Raw genomic sequence first — 18977 nt, forward strand, 5'->3', positions numbered from 1 at the left:
ATATCATACTTTAATATTGACTTGTGACACAAACTGAAAGCAACTTTACCTTAAAAAAGGGTTAAATGAAGAAAAATAGATTATATGCTAATATGTACTTTTTTTTTTTCAATAGGTTACGAAAACAAAATTAATTCAGTCAAACTTCAATCATATTGTAAAGAGTTTTCTTTCGCCCGGGTTTTACTAATTCATTTACTTGTCCACCCTTATACAAAGCTCATTTCCTCTCTTAGAGCCTACTTAAAGTGTAAATAATGTTCTTGGGGTTTGCAAACAAAACAAAACAAAACAAAATATAACAAAAAGATACCTACATAAGTACATATTCATTATAAAGAAAATATGAAAATGACAACTTGAAAGCAATCAAATGACCATTCTACATTTTACTTGGTGACATTAAAAGGGACAGCATTACAAGGAGAAAACCATAACTTGTATGTCTTTCAACCGTTCTCTTGGGAGTGGAATGGAGAGGAAAAGTAGGTAATTAGGATCTCTCCATTGGCGTTCCACATTTGCTTTGGTTTACATGCATAGAAGAGAATATGATCCAATTTCATTTGTTTGCTGGTGCACTCTACAGTACTATTTAAAAACCAACATGATTTCAGCCAGGAGTTTAAACACACTTGATCATCAGAGAGAAGCAACAAGAGACTCATGCAGAAATAGCAATTATCCCAGTGGGAACGCGTGGCTCTCTACACAGCTTGGTGAGCTGCCAGCTGAGAAACACAGGCCTGGGAGAATTTCTGCTTAGGACTATGGCAGCTGCATTTCTCTGTTATTTCCGTTTCTCCTACTATTCATGTCTACCTCATAATGATTTATAAATTGGTAGTTGGCTGTTTGCTGCTGCAGAAGCACACCCATGATAATATGATTATAGATTACATAGAAGAAGTGCTGTATTGCTAATTGCAGGTAAGTAGGAGCCACCCTGCAGAGAGACATAGTTAAGTTAAAGGGAGAGGATAATTTTCTTTGTGAAGGTATAAATTATTACCTTTCTATATCTATCTAGTTTATAATACCAGAGGACTTTTTCATGAATCCCAATTTTAATAAAGAATAATAGAAGAAACAGTCTCCTTAAAACACACCTATTTTGCTTGCTTAAGTGTAGCTCAAAGTCCACATGAAGATTTGAATTTGGCTATTTCTCCTGCACACCCATTTTGTTGAGCCAGTCAGTTGTGTAGCCTAAAGCAATTAACTGAAAAAGCCCTCTCTAATTTGTCGTATTCCAAACCAGGGGCAGACTGCTGACTGCTGGTGAAATGGAGAGCAGATGAAGCAGGGAAGACTTTTCACTGACTCCCCAGGTATCTGATTCCCAAGTCCTTAAGATCAGAACCTAAAGTGAATCAATCCTATAAAAAGGAGGCAATAAAAAAGTGGTTTTGGAAGAAAATAGCCTCTGTTATCTATCTCCTAAAAATAAGAAAATAGATTGACTCTTATCGCTATGAAAATTCTAGGTATAACAGGATAGTATTCTGCATGCATATGAAAAATTAATTTAGCTCATAGCTATTAAAGTTAATGTATTCGTTCCTTCACAGGTCTTATGAAACAACGTCCTGCTGTTTTAAAGGTAAAAACAAAGTCTTATGGGCAATTTTCATTTCCTGCAAAACCAGGTTTGCTTTTTATCACCTCGTCCAACCATCTGGCTATAATTCTGAATTTACATATAGTCACTGTTAGGACAGCCTGAAAAAAAAAATCAATGAAGGAATTACAACTATACTCTGGAAATAAAGATGATAAATGCTCTTAGTATTTGAGGGGAGAAAAGCTCATTTCCAAACACTTGGTTCTTTCAAGTTACAAGTACACCAGCTGAAAATACTATCCAAACAGTAAATCCCTTTTTTTCTTCCATGGATTCTTATGTTTAGCTCTTCTCTATAGTTTTGTTCTAGTGTGGGAATTTCTCTCACCACCAAATGCCTTGCTAAGATAATACCTTTTCCAGACATTGTGTATAATTTGTTTACTCTTGAAATTTAAATTAACTTATATTCTAAAAAAGACACATAACCATGACCAAGCCAAATCAAGGTTGAGTATGAAAGTGTCTTGGATTCAGAAATCGAAGAATTCCATAAATCCAATTTCTCAGATCTTGAAAAATCTGATAGTGTGCCTTCTATGTGGGTGTCGTGCTAGAGATTAGATATGACAAGCTCTTTGCCATCACAGAAATTATACTTTCTGTGGAAGGCAAGAAACATAAAATCAGTGTTTATTTATTTATTTATTTTTTTTTTATTTTATGGACTTTACTTGTTTCTTAATCTTCTCACTGACTGACATCTCTCCCACCAGAAACTTTTCCACCACTTAATACTGAAACTTCCCAATTAAGTTTGTATGGAAGCAACCTAGAATTCACTCAAAATTCAGATTTAGGAGTAGAGGAATTCAAAACTCGGAGATCCTTAAAACTATTAATACTTTTTGCACATTTTCTATTCACTATGTTTTTGTATTGAGCAGGGAACTGAACAGTCTGAGAAAGACTGTCTCAAACAAATACCACTCCAAATGATATTCAAAATATTCTTCACATAGATCCCTCTTTTCTCTTTCATTTTCACAGATAGTAATAGAAATATAAAGCAGCCGGATGCATTTATTTTTATTTATTTGTCTATGAGTTATGATGAAGTCTTAGGAAACAAGAGGAAATGCGTATGGATAATTTTGAAGCTTAATGTGACCCACCAAAGAGTTTGTTTACGCTCTAACTCAAACCTTTATTCCCAAGATTTTACTCTAGTCCTCACATGTATAAATTATCCAACTTGCTTTCTGTTAGGAAGTGTGCAGATATATTTGCATTTGTTTTAACATGTGCAGTGATGGGGAGTGGGATGTTATTATCTCTATCTTATCATGTGTCCCTTATGAAGTGAAGCATACATTAGCCAAATAACTGAGCTAGGTTCTGGCATAGTTTTGTATGTCTTCAATAAACGAGAGTGAAGCAACTGACCATATGGACATTTAATCTCTGACCCTGTTCTGAAGAGCCCTGACTCTAATCAATTAGGCTTGTCACTTACAAGTCTCTTCTTGCTCTTCTTCAATAGGGCAATTTAGGATTAAAATACCAAAGATTGGGAATGAATGTTTACTCCAATTTGTAGCCACTTTAAGAACAGTCTTACTTGTATAGAAACATAATAAAGAGTATTAAATGCTTTTATTGATTTGTTTGCAAATTAAAAATGTTTATATAATTATCCTCTTAATTTCTTTACTTAATTTCAGTCATCTCTTAAAAAAAAGTTTGATATTTTAAAATTTATGTTAAAATATTCTATTTTATATTGTCTTTTAAAAGACAAATTTAAATTCTGATTATTTTATTCCAAAATAATAAATTTAGATTCTCTTATGTTTCAATAGAAGTTTTAAAGGACTTAATGATTGTAAAAATCTAACACATTAAAAAAATACTATATCCTAAGTGTAAAATGCCTTTGACAGCTTTTTCCACAAATGAAAAATACATCAGTGAATTGGTGGTAAATTTACTAACATATTTAAACAACAATGTGGATTATTATTGTTATAATTAATAACAAGTGTGTTGTATTGTCTGTCATCTGCTGTATACATGACTTTGCTGCATATGTTATCTTTCATGTTTACAAGTCTCACAGGGGAGGTATATTTTCCTACTTTGAGATGAGAAAAATAAGGTTTAAAATGATCAGAACCATCCTCCAGATCATTTAGTAAGTATTTGGAGCTCCTTCTTTATAGATCTAAAGTAATGGTTATACAGAGTATGTTTTTTTGGACAGAAAAAAGAGCTCATATGTTCCTTCCTTCTCACTTCACAAACTACAAATTAGGAACATCATGTAAATGTTTAGATCCTGAAACCCAAGGCTTGGGGAAGAAATAGGTGCTATTAGCGGATCTCCCTGAGTTAGATTGATGGTCTTCCTTCCATCATACTCTATATTTAAGCCTGACTGATCTGGATATCCAACCTAAATGCCATTGGTCCATCTAGCTGCTAGTGGGGAAAAAATGTGCGTGTTTACACTTCACATGTGTATGTATTCTTTTTAAGAGATGTAATTAGGTAAATTTTTACATTAGTTCCTACAGAGGAATGACTCTTCCCATATAAACATGCACTTATTACAATGGAATGTTTAAAACTTAAACAGAATATTTATAAGCTTCCTTAATAAAGATGAGAAAATACAACATGATCTTTTATCAGCATGGTACATAGGCAATATGATGATATGATACATCTAGGTGAGAGAAGAGTGACACCATAAATGTTAAAAGGCAAAGAAATAAGAAATAATGAATTCTTTAGTTAATTACACTTTATCCACTTCAGGAGACAAATTTTCACTATTTTCAGCCAGTATTACACAGATCAAGCTCAAGTGCTCTTGAAATTTTTTCATACAAGATAATGCTGACTTAGTCACGAGATAACGGTGACTTAAACATGAGCCTGTTTCTTGTGTGATCAGCCTTTAAAGCTTTGTGATAGCCTAGATTTGTAAGATTTAAAAGAGAAAACCTGTGTCATCTGTTAATAATTTTGTTAATGTGCACTAGATTATTTTACAAGTGTACAATTTATCATATTATCGAATTCTTCGGGTTTAAAAAGATAAAAATTAAAGTGGTCAGCTGTTACCAATAGTACCAATTAACACTTTTAAAGCAAGTAGGCTTTAAACAAAAGAAATGCGGAATCTGCATTAGATTAGAGACGACATCACCTCAGCATAAGACAGGGAATTATTCTTTAAGAGAGCATCTAAATAAAAGTGATAATATGAAGAAGATAAATAGATAAGGTCAATCTTAGCCAATTATAAATAATGAAAAGGAAATCTAAACCCTTTTAAAGTCTTCAGATTAAAAATAATTTAAAATTTAAAATCTTAATTTGATTTCTGTATCTTGGGCCATGTTTTAAGGAAAGAATGCCTTGTGCAAACAAGTGCATTTTTGAATTTATGATTATTCTTTGAAATTACAATTCATTCTGCCTGTGGTAAACCGGAAAACAAAATATCTGGGCCACTGTGAACAAACACAAAAAATATAAGCAAAGAGAAAAGTAAGCTTTTAAAAAACAGATTTACTAAAAAGTATTCTGATATCGTTTTCTCATACATTTTCCAAATTACAGGTAAGATTTATAAGCATTGTTTTAAGATAAATTTTAAAACTATATCTTTAGAGAAACATTTCATCTGTAATTAATAGAACATTGAAAATAAAATAAATTGGTTAGAATACCATCCTTGAAATCTGAAAAGGTTGTATTTTTAATTTGGAAAACTACTTTAACCTATAATTAAAGTGTTCCCAGACAGTGTTCCACTAGTCCTTGGCTATTTGGAGAAATTTAATGGCCTGATCGAATATATCAAATTGCTTAAAAAGTGAAGAAACACAGCTGCTTGAGGAGTATACATTATCAGGGAAAAACACAGGGAAAAGTAATATTTGTAAATCAGCTTTCTATGTTAGGATATCAAGCTTATCTGAATTTTCTATTATAGGCTTTGCCATCTGACCATGTGTGTTCATTTTGTAGTTATTAATACTTCTTGTTAGTATACTGTATTGATAATTACTTTGAATTATGAGTATAACTTTTTTTTTTTGTTGTGATTACTCAAATTTCTGAGACATGTGCAACTTCTTATAAGATCTATTCTAATTAAGGGTCACGGATGCTAAAAAGCAGCATACATCCATATCAGGATTTGGTCCATGAACTTCAGGAGTTGGTGGAATTCCACCTGGAAGGCAGCTCAGGCAGATCTGCTAGGCATTCCTCCATGTCATCTAATGTTGCTCTGGCTGAAACTAACATTTGAGTGGGGCTGAATTTGGGAGGAAAATAATCAAATCTGTTTTTGAGGAAATCTATTTGGAAAAAAAAATCAGAAGGCTAGAATCATCTCAAGAGATTAAAAAAAAATACGGACAATCAACATGTAACACAAAACAGGAGAAAACATAAATGACGTACAATATCAAAGCTCTTCAAGATTATTCTAATTTTTCACATTTGTTGAATTTTACTCATACTGAAGTTTATTACGCCACTTAGAGGGAATTTGAACATTTTTTAGTAAGTTGTTTCCTGAAGTCACCAAAGATTATTTGTTGGACTAGAAAATATTTAGCCTCTGCTATTTTATCTCCGCATCCAGACATACTTAATCCTCTCTGTAGGATCTGAGTCAGTTTGTATGGAATTTATAAGAATTTTATTAGCAATTGTAACTAGGTGTTTCAAGGGACCCAGACAAAAATGGGCATGTAGACTATTAATTATAAAACCCCAAAAAGATATATCTTATACAAATGGAGATTCGTATATAACATTGATCAAAACATGATATATCACAATTATATCACTGTGTTCTTTTTCTTTTCTTTTCTTTTTTGGTCCACTATATGTCTACTTCAAAAGGGTTCTTTTTAATTCTGAAGTTAAAAATCTCTGGTCTCTCATCTCTCCAAGTTATTACTATCAATGCAGAATGAACATCAGCTGGAAATCAAGACAAGAATCCTTAAAATAACATCTTATAATGAGGTTGTCACTGATAATCCTCAAAACACTTACACTGCTCTGGTTTGATTTTTATAATGATCCTGATAAATAGCCAGGAGAGATATTATCTTAATATTTTCATCAATTAAGAAACTTGACCAAGGTCTAATTATTAGTGCAGACATAAGAGATCTTCCCAAGATGACCATAAGTTAAGTTTAACACACTACGTAAATTACTGTAATTTATTTTTATTTTTTGAATGAGATTTTAAAGCTACTTCAGATAGACAATTACTAAAGATGAACTTAGATATGTTCTTAATAACATACTTGATAAAGCAAAAATATGCACAGAATTATTAATCAAATTTATGCAACGTCACGTTTGTACCCAATGCATAAATAAGCAGGGAAATTTGTTAAACCCTATATATTGAAAATACTACTTTCTATACTGATACTAAGATAGGAAATAATGAATTTAGGATACGAAACAAGTGACAAAACTGTATGAGAAGAATCCAGGAAAACACTTTACCTGTGGATTTTTTTGTTAGGACATATCTTCATCAAACTTTGTACTGTTTTAGAGGGTTGATCAGGGCTAGCTTAAAGAATGGTGTTGAGAGGTCTGGCTCTTACACCCAATTCATAGCACAGATCCATTAAGTGACTCAGGGCAAATCACCTTCCCTGGTTTTCTGTTTCTTCTTAAAAAATGAGGGAGCTTGCTTATTCACAGTCTCTCTAGTTAGCTCCATCTCTAAAATTCTGTGAGTATCTGTAAGTCACACTTACAGAAATATGTTTACTCACATAATTAAACTGTGTAACATATCTTCCTTCTCTTACTGTTAAGCCAATGAAAACCCATGCTGCAGAAGAAAGAAATGGTGTGGATGACACCTCCTTCTCATTTTATAGGAGAATAAGAAAATAAATATATAAGTATATATAGAAATACAATCAACTATGTTAGGATTAGCAACTTTAATAGAGTTCTGGGTATGCTTAAAGACATTATTTTGATTTATATTTCATTTATTTAACATTTTCTCAAGAAATAATGTATTGACCTTCTACCATAAGACAGACACAGGGAATAAGTTGGCCTTTATGTGTCTTATGTATGTTAGATGAGTAATGTATAAATAATGAGCTGCAACAGCTTAAAAGAGAAATAACGAAAGGAAAAGGGACATATAACAACAGGAAAATAAATCTAGAGTGGGTGTGCAGAGTGGGGTTTTGCAGAAGGCTCCATTGAAGAAGTTGCCTTTAAACGTTGAAACTTGAAAAACGAGTGAATTAGACAAAGGGGGTATAGAGAGAATAGCATATGCAAAAACTCTAGTAATTTGGCTTTTTAAGCTTTTGGTATCCAATCTTTTAAATGCACGTCTAACACACAAATAATAAAAAGCCATAGCAACAACCAAATGCTCACTGGAATTATGTTTATAATTATATTGTCATCTAAAGTAATTTGTGTGTTAAAACTGAGAATGCATTACTTTATTACAATCTTTTCAAAAGTGTACTTGGACTTCATAAGCAAGTCCAAAATGTTTGGCTTTCATTTTTCTAGTTTCAGTGTCCAAACATGATTAGTATATGTGTAATTATTTAAAGAGAATTACAAGTTTTTGGAAAGGTTCAGGATGTTCCTCAGGAAGATTAACCAGCCTTCCTCAACCAGCATAGCTCATTTGAATCACAGCATTTCTCAATAACCCCAGGAATTGTACATAACTAGAACTGTTTTGGCAACACAGGGGAAAAGTCATTTTATTATACACAGTGACTACCTTAGGGCACTAAGGCTTAATTCTCTTGTAGAATCTCCAGTTCATTATTACATTGCACAATAAAGGTGTACATAGGATTCAAATTAGTTTTCTAATATTGGTATTAGTCTAAACACTATTTATTCATAATATTCACCAATGCTAAATATTCATGGTGAGTCTGTAAAACTGGAAATTTTCTCACAGTCGTGAATCAGCTATAGCTAGAACTGATTAGATGAGATATAAATGCTGAATCTCTTTTCATATACATGTAAATAGTTTTCTTTTTTATTTGGAAGAGTTGAAATTGCTGTGACACAAACAGTTCCTGATTTTCCTTTTCCGTCACGGTTTTGATGACTAAATACATTCAGAGTTCAGACAGGTACACAACCAACAATAATAACAAAAACACCTGGTACTAAGCGGTATAGAGCGTGTCACCATTTACGGTGACATTTGACATGTATTCTCTCACTGGATTCTCACAATGACACTGTGAACCAATATAGGTATTATGAGACAATTAATTTCACAAATGGAAACAATGTAATTTATAGAGATCAAAATGTCCACAAGATCACACATTTAAAAGGTGTTGAAGCCTGAAGTTACAATGTGGTCTTACAATGTCTAAGATTGTTTTATTCTACTAATCCACTGTTTTTCAATCACTAAACTTGAAAATTAATAGTCCATAAATATTCTCTTATACTCATTTTTTCATTCCTGTGATTTATATTATAAAATTTATTTGACTTAAATTTAAATCATGGGTAACATTTTTTATTTCTTAAAAAAAGATAAAATATATAATGTTTATGACTAAGTAAATGGACACAAGAAAAATCCTGGTTCACTATACCGGTTTCCTTTGACCTTCATGTAACAGAACTATATATTTATTTCACAGGTACACAAATTTAACTTCTTAGGAAAAAAGGGCTCTATGACATCAGCTACATTAAGTATGTTGATTTCCTCTAGGGGAGGAGAGAGGAAAAAGGAAGCAACAGACATTGAACAATGAAAGAAATTGGAAGACCAGAGGAGAGCACTAATCGAAGGAAGGGAGAAAGAGCAGATGGCGGAGGAAGGAGACATGTGGGAATTTGGGGAAAGGAAGCAATTGGCAAGGAGAAGGCTAAATGCCAAATTTGCAAAGGATCTGGAGGACACTGGGGGTTTGATGGGATGTGAGTCAGCTGCTTTTTACCGAAATATCACACCAACAAGAGCAATCAAAGAAACCTATAAAGACACACAGGAAGCAGAAAAGGACTGGAAAAAGAACTGATGACATGTTGCATTTTAACAATTGTACCTCTTTACCGTGGGAGAAGGAAGTGTTAAATAATTTTTGTATGTATAACTGAATCTTTCTCCTAACCTCATTCATAATGTTCTGATCCTTAATTTACTTACGAAAGAAATCATATACTTAAATTAAAACTCTTTTATTTATATTTAACTACTTTTTACTTACCTTGTATGAATGCAATTTCTCATTCATACATAAATCAATTCCTTTAAGCTGTCTAGGCTTAGGGTAACCAACTGTCCCAGTTTTCCCAGAACTGAGGGTTTTTCCCCAGGACTAGAGATTTTCAGTGCTAACACCAGGATAGTTCCCAGCAAACCAAGATGGTTGGTTATCCCATCTAAGTGAAACCTTAAGAAAATGCTACTAACTGGGCTTGCTCATTATGTTAAAGCACATTAATGATATGAATTTTTTCCCATATTTTCCAAAAATAGAATGAATTAAATCTTAATATAATTATGTGATAAATAGATAAAATTGACAATAAAATGGTTTCTAATTGGACTGTGGTTTTGATGAAAATAAATAACATAATAAAATTGTTTCCCCATAATCCAAATTATTTTTTTCAGTTAAGTAAAATAAAGTCTGTAAGACATATAGAATATTCGTAGCTTGCTATATTGAGGACAGATAGAAAAAAGAATAAAAAAATTCAAGGTACAGATTATCTCAAGGAATAACTCAAGTCATTCAAAAATGCTTATGTTACAAAGTCACATACATAGAAGATGGAAAAAGCATCTGTTATTCACCTTTAAATTTTAGCTTAAAAGCTAAGAATTTCAAACATGAAAAGATGAACATCTTTTAAGCTCTTCTTTTAAACACTAAAATAAAATTATTCACGATAAATGACAGTCAAAAGTTATTATGAAGAAACTAACTCTAGAATTTCAGAATTAGTCCAGGTAGATCTCACTATTTACAATGTATTGTTATTGTGTTAGTTTTTACCATATTTTATTGTACCTATACAAAACTCCATCAATATTTCCTTAAACTCAATTTTCCATTCAGTACATATTTTCTCAGAATTGCTTAAATTTTGAGCAGTAACTTTTGAAATGTATACAGTCGATATTAGAACTTGGCTAATCCACAATTTTGACAATTAACTATAAAGCTCATTCAGTTGAATCATTCAATGATTCAGGACAGTTTTTAAATATACACCGTCTTTCCCTAAATGCCAAATGGTGAACAATTATTTATCATCCTCTTTAGGCAATCTCCTAATGCCTTTTAATATTAAGACTTCTGTGTCCAAAATAAATAATTTTAGTTTGTCTGAGCTATCTATAACTTTTGGTTGAACTTGATCATTTCTAAGTCATCTTTTATTAAATCATTAAATATCAAAATTTTATAGATCTTTGCTATGTTATAGTTTTCATTACTGGACAAAATATAGACTAAATCTCAAAAGTACCAAACATACTTTCAAGACAACCATAACATCTCTTGTGTGAACTAACCTATCTAGACCCTTGCAAACTTAGAGATAATATTTCATTAATGGAAACTAAGAGTTGCTGTCATTCGGATTTGAAATTTGCATTGATAGCAAATTACATATGTGACAAAATGTATAGGACCAAATAAGAAATGTTTTAAGTGAACAAAAGCCAGTTGCTCCCATAATTATACCTCTAGACCATTTGAAATTAACCACTGTATTAGCGAAATTGTGGTATTTATCCAACAGGGTTGTTATCAAGATTAATTGAGTCAGTATATACAAAGGGCTTAGAATAAAGCCTGGCACATATTAAGTGCTACATTAAAGGTTTACTATTATCATCTCTTCCCACTCCCTTTCCCCTTCATCTTTCTCTCTTCTCCTTCTCCTCCTTTTATCCTTTTCTCCTCCTCCTCTTCCTTTTTCTTCTCCAGGAGACTAAGCTACTGCTATAAGTAGCCATAATGGAAAAAAATGGCTTTTGAATTTTTAAGGGGCTTAAATGAAAAAATATAAAGCATGTGGTACATGGCAGGGACTTGAAATACGATAGCTATTGTTATTACTGCATACTGGAGTAGTAAAATGTTGGTATCCCTGCAATAACCATTTCTAAAACTTGACACATTTGTTTGAAAAACTTCAGATTGAAAAATGGAGTGGTTATTTTTCAATTTGTTTTCATGATAGATAAGCAGAAGTGTTTGTAACATTCCATAAACATTTATTGTATATTTATTATGTTCCAGGTATTGAGAATTTACTATTGTTTCTATAAATATTCATTTACTAATCCAAATCAAAATATCTAGTCATAAATCATCAGATCTCATATAGAAACACATGTAATTGTCATTTTGTTTTATTAAAATAATGGTATCGATTTGCTATCCCAATTTATTATATGTTGAGGTAAACTATTTAGCCACTGTTTTGTTAGTTATCAGCTAGGTACTATTGAATAGCTTAATATTTTAGTTTATGAACACATTTCTTTTTATGCTTATATTAATTAATTAAATAAGTTTTACTTACAAGCTATCTTTTATGAGAGATTGGCTATATTTTCTTCTGTCTCTATGCCTGCAATTCCTATAGCTACCACCAAGAGGATACTCACCTCCCACAGACCCAAAAGAAAGATATGGGAAACTTATCCTTCAGACATTGTGCAAGCGTTTGTAACTCCAAAAACTGTTCTAATTTGTAACATACTTTAATTTTCACTAAGATAATAATATCAAAATCACTTAAGTCAATAAATATAAAATAAGTGACAATTTTTAAAATAAATTTAGTACTTTTCCATGTTTTTCTATCAGTAACTTTCTCTTCTCTTATCACCAATGACTATTCACTCCATTCAGATCCAAAACCATACTAAATTTTTTTCTTGGGACTTTTGGAGTCTGTTTGGCAGCTTTTATTAAACATAATCCTGTTATTGACCATCTTCGTTCAAAATTAAAGTATTTTATAATCTAGGAACATATTTGTGATATCTACTTTCGAACATATTTACCTTTTTAATTCAAGGGCAATTTTAGTTTTTATACTGAACAAATTTTTTTTCTATATTTAGCATTACATTTTTTTCTTCCCAATCTTAATTTTCTCAATTTTACAACTTATAAAATAATTTTGAATATTAAATACAATATTTCCAAAATGTGATGTAATGAAATAAAATGTCTATTGTTCTTTGTCAGATATGTCTGAATGTTGTTCTACATCAAAAAGGAGTCGTTGGCCCTCTGATTCATCTCTCTATGAGAAAATTTCATTTATTAATTAATAATGGTTATGACTAATTCTCAGACATTTGAAGTAAATCTATTTAATCAATCCTGCCATTTCAACTACTTCTATTTCTAACTCTAAATATTTATGTTTAGGAAAAAAGAAAAGAAAGGAAGAACACTAGAGACAAATATCATCTAAGGCCTCCTTCAAATTATTCTAAGAAATATGTGCCAAAGGAGTTCTAAAAGATTCTCCTGTCAGTTAGGAAAACATGAAAATGCTATTTACATATTCCTGGTTTATAATCATTATAGATCTAAAATTTGGCTCAGAATCTAGGTCAATGTAAAGAGAAATGACAACATCAAAAAATACAGGTGCAGCTACAATTCAATTACTATTTCCCCTTTTTTGTAGGATGTGTCTTTGTTCTCACAGCTGGGAGAGTCATACTTTACATTTTCAACAAAGAAAGCCACCACATTAAAGAACTCTAGAAATTCCTATGACCAGAACTGTAGCAATAACCGTGCAATCTTCACTTGCCTTTCATAAAGATATTGCATGCTTTAATTTCTGTTCGTCTATACTCAACACATTTGGCAAAGTACATTAACAATAGAAATGAAAATAGTCATTTGAAAACACAGCTTAGGAAAGAAGACACACATAAAATATCTAATAACCTATATCTCTTAAGAATTTACAAAATAAAAAAAACTACTTTAAATTTTTGAAAAAATAAAAGGATTGGAAATAATGTCAGGCATTCTGTTTCTGTTTTAACTTTCTGTTTTAATTACTCAATTTTAGTTTGCCTAAAGGAAGAAAATAAAACAAAACCAATTATGATCTAAATTTTAAACACAAACTGTTGATTTTTAATCTATTCATTTCCCTGCATATATAAATGTGCTTTTTACCTCTAGTGTTTTATCAGTTTAACAGTCATAATTTATATAAAACACACAGATGGTCTCAGAAATAGTAAAAGTTTCAGATGTTACGACTTCGTAGCATATGGAACATTATCATGAATCATCACTTTGGAAGCATCTAAATGATTTTAAAATTATTTATACATTAACATCTTGGCATCATTTCATAGTTATAAGTTATTACAACTTTAAATTGTTTAATTCCTGATCGGTGGCGGTTCTTGTAATATTGATTCTAAACTACTAATACGTTGGGGAACTGGTACTTTTTAATTACAGTATACCATCCTCTAGACAGCAGAAGGTAAACAAAGATCCTAAAATAAATTAAACATTTTGGCATAAACCATAATATTTTTTTCTAATTCATATATGACACAATAGGATGTTCAAAGGCTTTATAAAAAAAATCAAATTTACCATAGTGGATTTAAACTGTTAACGTCACAAAAAATGCACAAATACACATAAAACAAAAACTTTCTGGTAAATTCCATTTTCTTGTTTTTAAGATGACTCCCATTTTCATCAGAACAGGCTACATTAGTCTGTGGAAAGAAATTCTCTGTGATTTAACACAACAAAGATTTATTTCTTATTTGTTCTACGTGTCCATCATGAGAAGACAGAAGAGTGGGGTGGAAAGTTTTGCTACACATGACTCAGGGGCCCAGGCTCTTTGGGTGGCTTCCATGTTTGAGCTGCACTACCTGAAACATGCAGCCTTCTTGAATGCCACGTGGGAAAGAAAGTGCTAGAGGCACACTTGGTAGCATTTAATTTTTACTCACAGCCCATGAAGCTGAACTAGTCAAATTGGTCTGCCCAATAGCAAGGAAGCTGGGAAGTAGAGTCTTTCATCTGCCCAGAATGAGGGAAGGATTGCACAATAATAAGTACTTGTTATATCTACCTCAACTCAATTTTTTCTGCAGGCTTAACCTCAACTCTGAATTTCTGAGTCATGTTTCCAACTGCCTCTTTGAGATTTACACATGAATATCTAATAAGAATTTCAAAATTACAGTGTTTATAACTGAGCACTTGATACCTTCCAAAATTTTCTCCTTCTACAATTAATGGCATCTCAGTTAATGGCATCTCTATCTTTTCGGTTGCTCGGACCAATCTAGTAAGGCAATCCTCGACTCGTCTCTCTTTCTCACTAGCCATATCCAATCTTTTAGCAAATTCTGATGGCTATTGCTTCACAGCAGATCCAGAACCTAACCACTCCTCACTAACTCCGATCCTAGTAGACTGGTCCAAACCACTATTTTCCTCCTGCCTAGATTACTGCAAAAGCTCCCAGCATGTCTCCCTGCTTCTGCCATTATTACACTTCAGTGTGTTCTCAAGACAGCTGAGGATTCTGTTGAAAAATCTCTGATGCTTTACACCTCACTCAGGGAAAAGAAAAACTATTTACAAGGCCTATAAGATCTGGCTAATTGTTACCCCCAATGCTACCTCTTCCAAATCTCAACTTTGCTCTCTCTACTCAACCAACATTGACCACCACTTTGCTCCTTTTTGAATATGTTAGGTATGTATGTCCTGCCTTAGGGTCTTTAAACTTAGTGTTTGGTCTGCTTAGAACATTTTTCCCGATTCCCGTATAGTTCTCTCCCTCGATTTTTAGATCTTTATGTAAGCATTCTCTGCTTATCCTATCTAAAATTGAGATCTTACCCCAATCCTAATTAATGTCTACTCCTTTACTACTTCATTTTTATAGAGCTTATTATAGTGTAACATACTAGATATCAGTATCTATTTTGCCTTTATATGTATACTCAGTCACAGAATATAAACTTCAGAAGGGTATTTACTTCTAAATAGCTATTTAATACTGTACTTCTAATACTGAGAATTTTATCATTTATTTGTATTACACACACATAGGTAATCAGGGAAGACATGAAGGAGGTGAATAATAATGGTTTCAGTATGTTTAAATCATTAGCTCAAGGAAATGGGAATTAAAAATAATGATCTTTTAATGTCTTAAAATATGTTTTTAAGAGAAAATATTATCTTCATTGTGCATAAATCTAAAAGAGATGTTATCACTAATACGAGAAGCTTTTGTTTCTGTACTCCCCATTCCCCTGTCCTCTGGACTCCATTTCCCAAAATCAGTGTTTTCACAAATAGTTTACTTTGTCATTAGACTTTTCAGCACCTCTTAAAAGTAGAGCTAGGTTATTCTTACTCCAATTCTTAGAATTATAAAAATCCATTGAGAGACTCATTCTAATTCAGATCAGGAAAAATACTTGATTTTCAAGGTCCTTAAAACCTTGTCTACTGCAATCGTCTCTATTTTTTACACTATTTCATTCTCATGATAATCTACTAATTGGTTGTTCATAAATAGTGCAAGCATTTACTAGGAATACGTGGTCTGTGTTATAACTTTGTTCTTATACACTTAGCACACGCACTCTCCTGAGGAACTTTTAATCTTGGACAATGAATTCACAATAGACAGAGAATGTGTGCAGAACAAAGAAAATAATAAAGGGAGATACTGTACAATTGTAGAATCAATGAGAGCTCAGTTATTAAGATGCTTTAGTGAACTCCTTACAAGATAGAAAATATGAAGAAAAAAATAAGTCACAGAATCACTGATGTCAAGAAGAAAATGCATATTACTACAGAGAGCATGCTTCTCTTCTTGTATCACAATAGGAATTTGAAATCCATTAATCCAGTCAACACAATTTTATTTTGGAATGAGTAAATTCATCACTACCTATCATTTAGATAAGATTTTATTTTTCAGAAACAGTATTATACTCTATAGAACAAAAAAACAATTTAAAAAGTAGAAAGAGAAAAAAATCCTGAAGTAACTTCAGAGGTCTTCTGGAAACATATATGTTACTGATTTTGTTTTTTTTTTTACAATTTTTACTGTAACACAAGGAAATGTGATATGTCCTGAGTTATGATAATAATTAAGTCACACATAAAAGTGTTAACTTTAAGACATTAACCTAGAAATTATAGTTTTCTTTTACTACTCTCTAAACTGACATGAATTTTTCTCACTTATTTTCATATCAATACTGAGAGAATTAAACTATATTTATTTTAAAAGAAAAATTAAAAATGGGATATAATACAACCATTTATTTAAAAAAAAAACACTTTTTCTCTTTCTTTGGTGAAAATACATATGGTTAGATCTATAAATGTTCACCACTGCTGAATTAAATACTCACAGTTATTCTTTCATCTTTATCATCCAATGGAGAGCCATCTTTCTTCCACGAAATGGTAGGTTCAGGATGGCCTCGTGGAGGCTGGCATTCCATCACTGCAGGCTCCCCCACTGCCACCATGACATCGGAAGGATTTTGTCTGAAGTCATCCCGCAGTACTGCAGCAACAAGATTAAATCATTATACTCAATAGTGATATATACAGTCCTTATCACAGAAATTCAGCAAAAGAGACAGTTATAATAAACTACTACTAATAGCAACCTCAACGCATTTTGGAGAATTTATGTCTATATACAGACATATGCAATTCAATAAAAATATCTGACATTCGATATACACAACAGGGATAATTTGATATTTTCATAGACCAGTGTGCAAGTGTATTTTGCTGCTTAGTGCCTTAAGTTAGATGGTTAACATCTAACTTAACTTTAACTTGCATTTCTTTTCTGCAAACTGCCTATATTTTCTCATCCCTGTGCTAATGAATATAACTGAATCCTCCTTTTACTTACACGACTCACTGGGATGATGCTTTCTATTATTAAATGAATTTACAAAATCCTATATTTTTCTTTTGCAATTTTCTACTTTTCCTTCCTCTATACCAACTAAATACGTGCATACATCTGAGTAAACCTTAATATCCACTCAAATAAAACTGGTTTTTAATCTGCATATTGAGACAACTTGGGTACACTATGACCATGTGAACACTTAGAAAATGCTACTTCAAAGAGAAGACTTATGTCCTCGTCTTTAGAAAGAAAAGTAAAAGGAAACAGAAAAGGAAATATGATCACATCACACTGCTGTAATTCTAACTTCGATTAATAAGATACATAGACACAAAAGGTAATCCCTGTTGAACTGCTATTACTGCATAATAAAAAAACAGAGTATAAAGACTTTCACTATTTATAAACTTATGTTACGATTAGGTGTTATGACTATACCACAAATAAAATATAAAGTTTATAGAAAAAGCAAATGAAACTGACCTTAATAGTGTGCGCCTTTACAGGATCATATTATTAATCTAAGATAATATCTCTGAAAATTTTTAACAACCTTGCAAAATGCAAAAGTAAAATACTTTTCAAATAAAAATAAATAATTTGCACAATCTTTCTACTTGGTGAGCTTACAACCAATTGTAACATGATATCTTATTTACAAATTTAGATCATATTTCAAATAAACCAATGACTAATAAAATGTGTTTCAAAAATATCAAAGGTCTAAGTCAGATAAATCAAAATTTCTTTCCAATTTACTATATTATTTGAGTTTTTCAGTATATAATGAAAAGCTAACAAAATGTAATCCATTAAAGATTGTTGCTTAGATAACGCTCATGTAATTATTTTTGCAGCTGTAAAGCATAAAACTCTAGTATTGCCTATGGCTACAGGCAACTCTACATGCAGTTATGAATTTAAGATTTTTTTCACTTTTCTATTAAAGCAACTTTTCTTCCTTCTTCTGAGCATTTCTTTTTGGGAAAAAATAGTATGCGTCACATTATAAAATGATTTGAACTTTTAGTTAAATTATCCAACTTTCTTAAATTATATGTATATTTAAATAATTAAAAATTGAATTCAAATGATTGACAGTATCTTGGCAGAAAAAACAACGACATCCATATATATTCTCAAATATGAGAAATACTTTTTGAAAAAATACTTTTTGAAAAAACCTTTTCTCTAGCATCCCTATCAATCAAAGTGTATATTTTGATAATACAAAATAAAATAGATAATATGAAATTCTAAAATCTGTAACTAACTTTTGAAAAGATTTAATATTAATAACAAATGTAATATATTCTAGATATCACCTAGAATGTTGATAAAACAAACCACTAACCATTCTAATATTACATTTTTTCCATATTTATGT

General features: G+C 31.6%; 1 protein-coding gene across 6 annotated transcripts in view; it reads right to left on the reverse strand.

The window, feature by feature from the left end:
- ROBO1 (roundabout guidance receptor 1) overlaps window positions 1-18977 on the reverse strand; it is a 374585-nt gene that overhangs the window by 118439 nt on the left and 237169 nt on the right. For all 6 annotated transcript variants that reach the window (XM_039855122.1, XM_039855124.1, XM_039855127.1 and 3 more), the window contains one exon: window positions 17070-17227. In XM_039855122.1, coding sequence (XP_039711056.1) covers window positions 17070-17227 — 158 coding nt within the window. The remainder of the gene's footprint in view (window positions 1-17069; window positions 17228-18977) is intronic.

Source organism: Pteropus medius, unplaced genomic scaffold, assembly GCF_902729225.1.
Source record: "Pteropus medius unplaced genomic scaffold, Ma_sr-lr_union100, whole genome shotgun sequence".
NCBI classification, from domain to species: Eukaryota; Metazoa; Chordata; class Mammalia; order Chiroptera; family Pteropodidae; genus Pteropus; species Pteropus medius.